At 39.0% G+C, this 12,638-nt stretch overlaps 1 protein-coding gene across 11 annotated transcripts; it reads right to left on the bottom strand.

Moving 5' to 3' along the window:
• On the bottom strand, window positions 1-11,701 carry tra2b (transformer 2 beta homolog). Of its 11 annotated transcripts, none has more exons than XM_079618466.1 (9): window positions 11,424-11,698; window positions 11,292-11,345; window positions 9,747-9,892; window positions 4,173-4,341; window positions 3,878-4,066; window positions 3,395-3,510; window positions 3,027-3,137; window positions 506-582; window positions 1-342 (listed from the first exon to the last, which is right to left on the bottom strand). In XM_079618466.1, the coding sequence occupies exons 2-9, from the start codon at window positions 11,322-11,324 to the stop codon at window positions 332-334; spliced, it is 852 nt and encodes a 283-aa protein (XP_079474592.1). In that variant the 5' UTR covers window positions 11,325-11,345; window positions 11,424-11,698; the 3' UTR covers window positions 1-331. The 11 variants fall into 11 exon arrangements, with proteins under 11 accessions (XP_079474592.1, XP_079474584.1, XP_079474591.1 ...); XM_079618458.1 differs by adding an exon at window positions 10,250-10,509 and having other exon boundaries at window positions 11,292-11,452; XM_079618462.1 differs by having other exon boundaries at window positions 2-342; window positions 4,161-4,341; window positions 11,424-11,701.
• Between the last annotated feature and the right edge of the window lie 937 nt (window positions 11,702-12,638).

Raw genomic sequence — 12,638 nt, 5'->3', positions numbered from 1 at the left:
TGGGAGGTATAAAGCATTTTATTGCAAGACCACCGCTAAGCTTAAAATGCATAAAAACAAGGAGGTGTGAGGCGGACACTATCATATTATAAAATAAACATAAATTCTGCATCAGACCAGAAAAAAAAAAAAAACATCACTGCAAAAATATTCATCCAACTACTGAAACGTCCAGACCGGTCAAAGACACATGAAACCTTTAGGCAAGAAATCGAAGGGATTGAGTTTAAAGTACATCCAAACTCATGCCACCAGAAATAAACATCTACGTCATCAACAATGTCAGTGTCATCATAATCTTCAGGGAGGGTGAAAAGAGTTGAACTTCACTTCAATAATGACCTGTAAAAACAAATAAAGGATTTGTTTGCTTTCACATGCATCACAAATCACTAGAGCACTTAACACTGCTTTGAGATTAAACACTCTCAAACCAGAAAGTCAGGTAGACAATACAAAGGACGTTCATTCAAGTTTATTGTGGTTGGCTTTGTGCAGTACTTACGAGGAGAGTAGGAACGAGAGCGTGATCGTGACCTGTATGGTCCTCCTCGGCTGTAGTAGGGAGAAGGGGATCTTCTCCTGTGAACAGAAAGCTGGGATTTAATGAAAACACCAGCATTTACAGCTAAAAACAAACATTAAAGGTGCCCTAGAATGTGTTGAAATAATATTTTAATTTTGTCCCTGATATCTACATAGAGGGTATGTGGCTTAAAAAGCCATTTAAAATGTCCAGAAAAGGTTTTACAGGTCAATTTCCAACCCTATAAATTGGCCCTAGAATGAAATGGTCTGTTTTTACCTTAAAGGGCATATTGCAGGTTTTTTTTTTTTCAGAATTAATATATAACCTTGTATGAAAATACCATATGAAGAGTAAATGCATGATTAAAAATTGTTTTGCCAGACATAAGGGCACAAATTTAGTAGAAAACGTGACAGTTTCCTTGACCGTGTTGAAAAAGCGCTTTTTTTTCACCACCGCGTCATATTACGTCAGAATGGGGAGTCGTTTGCCGGCTCTGCGTTCGCTCAGTGCAGAGTAGGCTGGTATTATGTTGAAGCGGTCGTGATTCAGTGTGTTTTCGGTGGTTATTGTATTTCAATTAATAATTATCGTGATAAATGACTGTGAATTATGGCCTGTCAGAACATCGAGTCCACAGGTTTCCGAACAAGAAAAAGGATGGTGCTTTCTTCCGTGTTTGTGTGCGTTTTGTGCAGGGTAAGAGATGGGACTTCGCTTCTGCGTCTGCTTTGAAAAACGCGGTAGTGTGTAGCGTTCACTATAGACTGCATGATTATAATCCCGGCGATATGATGAGTTAACGTTACGTTATATGATGACGGCGATATGTGCACACTGTCCCGGCTCCTTCATCGGGTCGCACGGTCCGCCGTCAGCATGTGGGTCGGCCACCGGTGGGAAACATGACGGTCACGGATCCGTCAGAGATCACAGATTGTACATTTGTTTTACAAAATGTGCCTTGTCTTAATTTAATTCATTAACGTATCCTCCATAAACTTGTAATGTCTTGCAAGTCTGCAGCCGACACTTATTATTATTATAATATAATATAATGTTCATTTTCAATCTGTACTCCGAATTTTAATGTTTGTGTTGGCTGTTTCTACATATAAAAATTTTATACAGTAAGAAAGTTGTGATTGTGATTATTTTTTTATTCATTATCACCAAGTGGGGCCATTCAAAACCTTTATAATGTCCCTCTTTCTCTGGAAACTGTCTCCTAATGGCTGACACACACATGCAGGTAAGGGTCTAAATACTAGCTTTGCTATTGCCTGACACATAATTACAATATTGTGATCTGAGCATAGTGTTATACATATCGTCGGCTAACGTGAATACATCTAGCTATAAGCTAACACTGTTCTCTCACCGAGACCCGACTCCTGCCCTGTTCTCCTCAGACCACAGCTCAATGCGTCTCCTCTGACCGTTGTTCTGTCTAATCCTGACCTGTCTAGAGTCTCTTGGCTTCATATAAGGCTCATAATTATATGGCTGAGGTCTGTCATGCGAGTAAACATTTAGGCAACAATTTCCTCAGCGTCCGAACTGTCATTGCGATCCATTGCTTTCCTATTGTTTACTTTGACCGCGCTACCCCATGCTACGTCAGTTCCGGTTTGGCGGTTTTCAAATGCGGAAGTAAAATTCTCTCACAAAAACGACTCCAGAAGCCTAAATAGCGTTTTATAAGTATATGTTTATATTTAAATCTAGTTCCTACATTATTGTTCTATACATTGGCGCACTGGGTACTCTAACCTGCAATATGCCCTTTAATTGGAAGGGTCATGAATAGTAATGAGGAGTTCTGCTCTGATTGGCTCTTTCACTGCGGGCTCATTACAAGAGCTCAGAGAGTCACAGCAAACAGGTCCGACGTGCAAATGGACGTTTCGGAGTGGTAAGTTTATTCATTATTTTCAGTACGAACTTAACAGTCACGTGTGTGTGTGTATGTGCGTTCGTTCGTTCGTTCGTGCGTGTGTGCTTCACCTGCGCAGCGCAGTTCTGTGTAGCACCGTATCTCTGAAAGGGCTTGGCTTATGCAAATTTTGGAGGCGTACATATTAATGATCCCATCGGTTACGTCACAGTAGGTGTTATGTGGAGATTCGCCCGTTTTTCAGGGGTGTTTTTCAAAAACGAGATTTAAACAAGAAGGAGAAAACAATGGCGTTTGAAACTCACTGTATGTCATGTCCATGTACTAAACTATTGTTATTTAACTATGGCAAGTTAAATTCAATTTCACATTCTAGGGCACCTTTAAAACGGTAGCATACTGAACCATTTGAATGAGAATTTTTTGTATATTATATATATATATATATATATTGTAGTGGAACAAGTGACAATATCAGCCCGGTAAGCACAAATCAGAGCTACTGGGCCAGCAGAGAGGAAATCTCAGTGTTGTACCATGAACATTGGTCCTTACAAACACATCACAGATCACTGAAATGTAGGGGATCACCTGTATGACCTGTTGTTGTTGTTGTTGTTGTAGTAGTCCCGGTCATCATAACGATCATATCCACGCTCGTAGCCTCGATCATAGGAGTCACGGCGACGACTTACACTCGGGCCTCCGCCACTGCACATGAGGAAAAAAATAATTTGAGCTCAACATTGCTTAAATATTTTTACCATGAGAGAGAGATCAATCGATATTCACAACGATCAGTGTTTATCATCTAGAACAGGGGTGCAAAACTCAGTTCCCGGAGGGCCACAGTCCTGCAGAGTTTAGCTTCAACTCCAGGAGCGGAGTTTTGCACCCCTGGTCAACAACAAGAGTGAGATTAAACGGACAGTAAGAAATCAGAATCACAGAACTGTAGTCAGACTCACTATGTTGGTCTGCCCATATATATTCCAGGAGTAGGTGTGTGAGGCCTCTTTGTAATAGAGTAGTCGACTCGAATTCTGCGGCCGTCTAGTTCCATACCATTTGCACGCTCTTTAGCCTAGAACCAAAACAGACCAGAATAACCCATACTGAGCATTCAATATTCCTTCTGCTTATGGCCATTAATCCCAGGTGTCTTTATAGCTGGCCATAAAATAGCTGGAGGAAACAGTACATTCTGTACTGTACTTCAATAAAATAAACTGCATAATGCAACTTCACTACTGACAAACCACAGTATTGTCAAATATGCAGCATACTAGAATCAATACACAGGAAATTACAAATAACTTAACATTCTGAATCAAAGAATTTGGAAAAACCTGCATAAAATTGTCAATTTGTAATTTCAGTACAGGTGGAATTTCTTGTATAAACAAAACAGCATTTCACTTGAAGTAAATCCATGTAACTGGACAATTCACCTCTTTTGAATCTTCTCTGTTCTCAAAGTAGACGAAAGCAAACCCCCTGGAGCGCCGAGACTGTTGGTCATACACGATGGAGACATCACTCAGAGGGCCATACTTGGAGAAGACCTCCCTCAGGTCTCTCTCTGTAGTGTACAGGCTCAGCCCAAACACTCCCAGGCAGCAGTTTGGGTCTGGGTTTGCCTAAATGTAAAAAAAAACATTAAGAGATTAGAAGACAGCAGTACAAAAAACATGCAAAATTTGTTTTAAAAAAAATGGCACGTATGGAACTGACTCTTTGTCTCACCCGGTCACCAACATGCCGTCTACGGTTGGACATGGGAGAGTGACTGTGACTACTGCGGTGGCGTTGGTATTCGCTGCTGCATGAACGGCTGCGTGAACGTCTCCGGCGAGAATGGGAGCGTGAACGGGAACGGCTGTAATGTCTGCGAGAGCTCCGATGGGAACGAGACCTGCGTAAGGATGGAGTGAAGTGAAAATCAGCAACAGACATGCAGTCCATCAAGTTACCAACTGATAAGTCCTGTCTTAAACTCCTTAACTGATAAGTCCTGTCACACTCGTAATCCTTCCAGACAAAATTGGCCGTACACCTCAAATGTAACACTTTTGTCAGTAAAATCAATGTGTATATATTTGTTTTTCAATAATATTTTGATGGAATTGTATGGTACCAAGCATGGATGGGCATTTGTGTCAATTTTTCGCTCACCCTGTGGTCTGCGTGGGTCCTAACGCCCCAGTATGGTGGACAGGGACACTAAGCACATTGGTGGTGGTTGAGGAGATCTCTCCCTTCTATGTAAAGCGCTTTGAGTGCAGAGAAAAGCGCTATATAAATTAGGGCTGGGCAATATGTAAAAAATATTTGATCGATAATCGCCTTAAAAAATATTGCGATATCCGATTGTATAGTCTACCCAAGCCCCGCCCCGTTGGAGACAACGCGACCGACATACACCGTTAAAAAGTCATGTTGAGTTGTGCTGCACTTTATCTAATGATAGCCTGCGATTTAATTCGTTTAATTGAATGATTGAAACGTTAAAGGTTTTACTTTGGTTAGTTTGAGCTTAAACGAGCATAAAACATTAGATTTGCTGTAATGTTAGTGTTGCTAATAATTTCCACACTGTTCTCATCGCATTGTGTTTGAAATGGATTTCGTTTCGTGAGGAGAAATGTTAAATACAACTGAACAGAAGAAAATTTGATGATTGTAATGATGAATGCATGTTGATGTTATAGCAAGGTGTCTTGCCTATTTGTTTTTCATAAGGTCCGATGTTTCTTTCTTTCTTTTTTGGCGGTAGATAAGCATAACCTATCGCCTGATTTAATGATGATCAGTTTAATTTCCGAATAATATGTAGCGCTGTTTTTAAACTATACTATATTTGTTATTGGTCTAAAATTAGGATCTCAATGATTAGAACGTATCTCAAGGTCGCGGCTACACAGACTCATGTTGCCGTTAGAGCAGTCAGCACCGAAAAACGGCATATAACATATTAAGCTAGTTAAAGTTACAAAACTTCAGGGCGTTATTTTCTTTTTCCTTCGTTTTTTGATCATCATTAATGGTGTTAGTGAGTAGGCTTGTTGCGATAGTCGGTGTTACCGGTGATACACGGTGTTTAACCCACCTACCGGTCATAGCACGTGACCACCGGCACCGTCCCCATCGTGTTGAAGTTTTAGCCTATAGTAATAAAGCACTTAATTCAGTTAGTGACTACGCGTGCCTTCGTAATTTAGCGTAAGCGTAACGAGCGCCGCAGTAAAGCAGCAGGTGTCCGATTTCATTTATCATTTGAGGAGAGTGAGGCGAGCTAACTGGCAAAGGATGGCGGAAGATCTGGTTTCAAAGAGAAATGCAAAAGCACCTATTTGGAAATATTTTGGATTCAAACCAAATGCCAACAGGGAACCTGAGAACGTTAACGAGGCAACCTGTAAACTTTGCCTGATGAAAGTGGCAGCATCCGGAGGTAACACTTCGAATTTACACGCACATCTTCAAGCACACCACAAAAATGAAGCGGCCAAGACGGGTCCAGCGGCAAAAAATCGACCACAAAAGCCTGACACACAAACACAGCCTTCGATAAGTGGTGCATTTGCGCGATGCACAAAATATAAAAGGGACAGTGCGAGGTGGAACACGTGCACTGACGCAGTGACGAAATACATATGCAAAGGAATGGTGTCTTTTAATACTGTTGAAAAGCAATCTTTCAGAGACCTCATAACCACACTCGACAGCCAATATGAACTGCCAGGGCGTTACTATTTCACCAAAACAGCTGTCCCACGTGCCTACAACCGTGTCCGGAGTGAGTTGCAAAACGTTATTTCAACTGTTGAGCATTTATCACTCACCACGGACATGTGGTCGAGCACAAAGATGACCCCTTATATGTCTCTGACTGTCCATTTTATTGATACTGAATGGGGACTACAATCAAAATGCCTACAAACTAGTTTTTTGCCAGAGGATCACACTGCAGCTAACTTGGCCGACGCTTTGCAGGAGGCCCTTAGTGATTGGGGATTAGACGAGAATAAAATATCTTGTATCACAAAGGACAGTGGAGCTAATGTAAAAGCAGCTGTTCGTAATTTAGGCTGGCCCTGGTTAAGCTGCTTTGGGCACAACCTAAACCTAGCTGTGTCCAACACAATCGACAAGACAGAGAAAGCCCGCACAGACCGTGCTCTAGCTGTGTGTCGTGCAATAAACGGCATGTTCTCCCACAGCTGGAGAAGGGAACTGCAAAAAGCCCAAGCCGAGCTTGGCCTTCCTGAACACTCGCTGGTGACGGTAAGTTTATAGCCTCAAATAGTTTGTGACAAAAGCATCTGTTAACAAAAAAAAAACATTAAAACAATGATAATAAATAATTATAATAAACTATGTTTTTAATTAGCCTATTAATATTTTTATATGTTTTAATAGTGATTTGTAATATTGCATTTTTAAACGACTGGTTATAACGACTGGCTATAACAAATGTTTTTATTTTCTCCCATAAGGACTGTGCAACTCGCTGGGGATATAAGCAGAAAATGATTGATAGGATGCTAGAGCAGAGGCCGGCCATCAATCGAGTACTTGCAGATGACCGTAAAGCAAATGTGAGCATCACATGGCAAGACGAGGATGTTTTGCAATCGGTAAATAAAGCGTTGATACCAGTAAGCGAGTTCACCGACATCCTGTCCGGCGAGAACTATGTTACCGTGTCATCGCTTCTGCCTATGCTGCATCTCATTAAAGAGGACACTTTGGCCCCATCAAATGAGGATGGACAACTGACAGCCAGCCTAAAAGCCGGCATCATAGCTATTTTAGATGAGAAATATGAAGCGCTGACTGAAGAAAGCAAGGAGCTTATGCGCAAGGCGACTTTCCTGGACCCGCGCTACCGGGGTAACTACGATCCAAATGTTGATGAGACTAGGAGGATAATTGAGGAAGAAGCGATCCTTTTGGGTAGGAGAGAACAGTCAGCGCAACCCGTGACAGAACAGGAAGGGGAAAATAAGGATGAAAGCGCCGAGGAGCCGCCGCACAAGAGGAAAACACTAGCAAGTTTATTAAAAAGAAAAACAGGCGCTGCATCAACACTGACTGTTCCAGAAAGGGTGCTCACAGAAATCACAACTTATGTTCAGGAGCCCGAGTCCTCCATTAATGCTGAGACAGATCCTCTGGTGTGGTGGAAAGAAAATCAAAATAGGCTCCCCGTTTTGGCAAAAGTAGCCAAAAAATATCTTTGTGTTTGTGCAACAAGCTGCGCATCCGAGAGAGTGTTCAGCACGATGGGAAACATAATCACCCCAACAAGATCTCTTTTGAAACCAGAAATGGTAAATATGTTGGCTTTTCTGGCCAGGAATATGTAAGAATGTATGCAACAAGCAGTGTGATCACGTTTTGTTCCCTGTTGCAATTTAAAATGAAGGTTTTTCGTTTATTGTTTCTCATTTAGCCTATTTATAATTTTTGATAGGCCTACCTCTTTTTTTTTTAACAGCTTCACGTGAGTTTATTTTTTATATTAGTTTTTTTTTTTGCACTTAAGTGTCCAGTGATTATTCGGGTAGGCTACCTTATTTAACGAAGTTTTTGATGTTCGTTCGGTTCATATTTGATGGTTGTGCGGTGTTTGTTTTTTTTGCTGAAAAAGGCAGGCACTTTATTTAACGAATAGTGATTTTTTTTTATATAATTTCTTGTTTTAATACTTGCACGATGTGTGCAGTGGTTCGTTATGTTAATAAATGCACTTTAAAGGTGTTTCATAAGTGCTTTTGTTTAGTTTTTAACATGGTGTGTTAAGTTATTATTCATTTTGCAATAAAGATGTGTGTAATACAAGCGAGTGTCTTATTGTTTTGTGTATTTTTATTAAGAATAAAATAAATTAACCCATGATTAATTCAAACAAATGCTACTGAATTGCCGCTAATTTAAGTGAAAGTAAATTGAGACGTGTGCACGTCCGCATTTTCGGCCACCCGAAATCCCCGATACGCAACCCCGGTGACACCGGAATTACCGTTTTTTTTACACGTCGATTAACCGGTGGAAAAAATCCGTCACCGCAACATCCCTATTAGGGAGTATTTTTCTTTCTCAACCGAAGACAAAATAGGGGATATTATAATTTACGGGGATATTTGAACTTGAAAAACTTGGTGTGTGACGTCTTTCTGTGGTTGAAACAACAATTCTTCTGATGTTTATTTGATTTTATAAATTAACTAAGGATAATTATGAGATATAATTCTGTGTGTATTTGTCTGTGCACTATGTGAGACACGGCTCGTTGTTTGAGTGCGCAGCTCAGAAAACATTGCGCATGCAAAAGTGTTCTTTCGTCTTGCGCTTAAAGAATTCTATCAAGAAGAATAGATTTTCTATTCCTAATCAGCCTATAAAAAATATTTCATTCATGTGAATATATATGTATAACTATAGGGCTGTGTCGTTTTTTAAAATATATATCGACGATTATCATCTAGAAACGACATCGCGATACATCATCATACCGCCCAGCCCTAATATAAATAATTAGCACAAATAATTCACAAAATTATATATAGTGTTCTCATTATGACGCATGCATGTGCAGAGCCAATCTGCCATTTATTGCACTTAACTATTTTCATCTACTTTATCAAGTGATTCCAGGCATCAAATTTACTATATCACCAGTCTGGATGGCATGCCATCTAACGCTAACCAATCAGACCTCAGGTACCGCTCAAAATGCCGCAATAAGAAAAAACATTTTCATATTCAAGTACTTGTGCACATCCATAATACCAAGTAATATTTATTAAATTGTGGGGAAAAAAGGATCATAATTATCGTAACTACAATTAATTGGGGTGGATTGAATCAAATCATGTCCACAATTATCTTGGCGTTCACATAGCAAGTGCCACATTATGCACCAAGTGTCATACATTTTATTTATTTTTTACTACAGAATGGTAAGTAATAGAAAATGTTTTGTCAAAAGTGACTGAAGCGCAGCAGAGGGCTAATAATTAATTCCATAATTTTTATATACATTACTAACCCTTTTTTATGTTATTATAATTATAGCATTTTTCCTTTTCATTCATGTAAAGTTTACATGAATGAAAAGGAAAAATGCCATAATTATGATAACATAAAAAAGGGTTAGTAATGTAAAGTATGTGTTACTTATTTTAATGCTTTTTTTTTATTGTACAGCACTGCTTCCTTTTATGATGGATTCAAATAAAGTTTGCTCTCCCATGCAGGTCGTTTGACCTACCAATAGAAAACAGCATACCTCAAAAGACAAGAAATACTCACCGAGTCTTGGACCTGGAGCGAGAACGAGACTTGGAGCGAGTGTGGTGGGACCCCTCTTTTGACTGAGCAGGTGAGCGATCCGGTGAGTGACTGGCCGACTTAGCAGACCCTCTAGGACTTGCGCTCCTAGAGGCTGAACGGGACTCCTAAACCAACCACATCCAAATCACGTTAAGAGCCAGAGAACATGGTCATACTAAGAATGTTAAACTAATAATTGTGTATATATATATATATATATAAATGAGTTTGAGACCAATCTAGACTAGGATAATATGCAGCGATGATGGCCTTTTCACCGCAGGCATATGAACTAGTGTAAAAGCAATTTACTTTAATACACTTACAATATAAGAATGTGCATTATAAGAGTTTGAAATGTAATGCATCAAATTATGTGTGAAAATAACTAGTTGTAAATCTCTCATGCTACAGGACAATAGTTATTACTGCAATACAAAATGAACATAATATTTATGCATGCACGCATGGGACAAACATACTAAGAGTTACTTAGCGCTGCGATCTTATCCCAGATAACTTCTGATCTTAACTTCATTACACATCTTTTCTTCTTTCTTCAGTTTCAATTTCATTTCTGACTTCATTCCTCTTCCCCCATTTCTCTCACTGCCCATAAATGCTATATGGGAACTTCTTTTGCTCCGCAATATTAGCATGCACTGAAAATTCAGCTTCAAATTATTCGCATTAACAACTTGACATTTGACTTCGTCCAGATTTCTCTTCTTCCAACCTTAACCTTAACAAAAAAGAAAAGGATGAAGAATGTGTAAACACTGGACATTACAACCAAGAATCCTATTGATTTATTAGTGTGGAAAAAACATTATAGATGAACCAACAGAAATGTAAAGTGAGCTTTAAATTTCCATTATGACAAACAATTAGATTCTTTCAGATGCATCCTGAGCCTTATTCATGCAAAAACAAATGTAAATATTTGCATTTCTTGTAATAATACAAGAACATTTACAATATACATTTCAAGCCAACTATAAAATAAAAATGCACGTGATGTTTAAAGTAATTTGCTTTTTTTTTTTTTGCTTAAAAGGCTCAGGATGACCTTCTCTCATGTATTAGCATAAAAATATTAATCATTCAAGTTATATCTGTTTAATTAAACATGCAATGAGAAAACAACACTTAGTAAGGACTGTAAAACATTTGGCTTACTAGTGAAAAGCGAACACTGAAAAGCAGATAAATGCATTTCTAGTATGAAAGCACGTTGTCTGTCTGCTAGCACTGAAGTTGGCTAACGTTAACTGGATAACGTTACATGGATTTCGGTACAAATCCATGTTACGTGTAGCTAGCTACGTCATTTTACAGAGTTTTTTTTTTAGAAATGTTAAGGAGTAAAGGTATCGAGTCATTGCATTTGTACATAATCAGCTTTAAAATAAAATAAAAAAATGAATGAAGCCTGTCTGGCTGGCTAACATACAATATGGAGGCCATTTCTAGAAGAAACATGGCGCGTGCAAAAAAGAGAAAACGGTAAAAAACAATACATACCCGCTTCACGAAATCCTTCTCGGCGTCACTCATTGTTGTTTAATATATGTTACGCTGCAATTGTAACACTATGTGAAAAATTGCAGATAACACAATACAAATAGAGCCCCCAAACACACACAAAAATAGGACCTCTGTTAATGAACGCCTGTCTCGGTCATAGAGGCTTTATTTGGAAACTAGCGTTTCCACTCCCAACCAACATCCGCAAGAGGGCGTCAAAAATACTACTCACAGATAAATGCTTTTTGGCAAAGCATGTACAATGTGTACACTATTTATACATTTATAGTAGACTTACACAAACATACTTTTATAAATTAATTTAGATTAAATAGCAATTTACTGCAATTGTTAATCAAAACACGGAGTGGCTGTTTTCCTTATAGAAAGATTCTTTACTACTCAGTAAGCAAATAGCTGATTGGTCGATAAATAATGGCGGTTATCTTGTGCAAGACAGCAATTGGACGGCACTGATAGTGATTCTTCCCAAGTTCACTACACTCGAGAATATATGAATGGGAATTGGGAAATACTGCCGCATAGCAAATAATTTAAATTGTATTTCCGCGATTTTCTTCACTTGACTTTGTTTTGAGATGAGATACCCTGAACATTTAAACACATTTTTTTCTCGTATTTAAATGGCAGTTGTGTTGCCTTTGTATTGTTTTGTTTGAAGCCAACACAGCACTGCTACATTTGACAAGTAGAAGTATAGATCATACAAATAATGCCTTGTAATTTGAATTCCACCGGATAATAGGGATGTTGAGAATAATGTATAACTTCTTCTCTGCAACCCTAAATCTTCTAACCCTGCCTGAAGAACGCAATACACAAAATGTATTTAGCACACACAGATAATGAAAACTGTAGCCTACTGATTATGAAACCCCCCTACTGAGCAAAAAAAAAAAAAAAATCAGGTAAACTGGCCAACTTTTTGCAATTAATCTCAAAAGTGATCCAAATTTCCTGAATTCACTGTTTTCCACCCAGTTCATTTTTGTCAAACCACAAAAGATCCGGTAGATGGCGCCTATACGATACAAAATTGAATTTTTGAAAGTGGTGCTCACCGCAGAGCCAAATGACGTCCAGCTCCCCTTCTCTGGACGTCATGGGTGGAGCTTGACATAGTCCAGCAATGTTAGGTTAGGCCGGTTAGCTCCACGCATTACGCCCAGATTACGTTCAGCTACATGTCATGCTCCACCCATTGTCTCTGCAGTGAGAAGCCTCTCCATATTTGTGTAATTCAATGTATTGAGTGAAATTTGTGTCATCCCCTTAACATTATTGTAGATTTAAACATAAAGACTTTCCACTCAGAAATATCCA

Source organism: Phoxinus phoxinus (assembly GCF_949152265.1).
Source record: "Phoxinus phoxinus genome assembly, chromosome: 7".
Taxonomy (NCBI): domain Eukaryota; kingdom Metazoa; phylum Chordata; class Actinopteri; order Cypriniformes; family Leuciscidae; genus Phoxinus; species Phoxinus phoxinus.
Note: the sequence above shows the minus strand (reverse complement) of the source record. Positions and strands in the feature narration are given on the sequence as shown.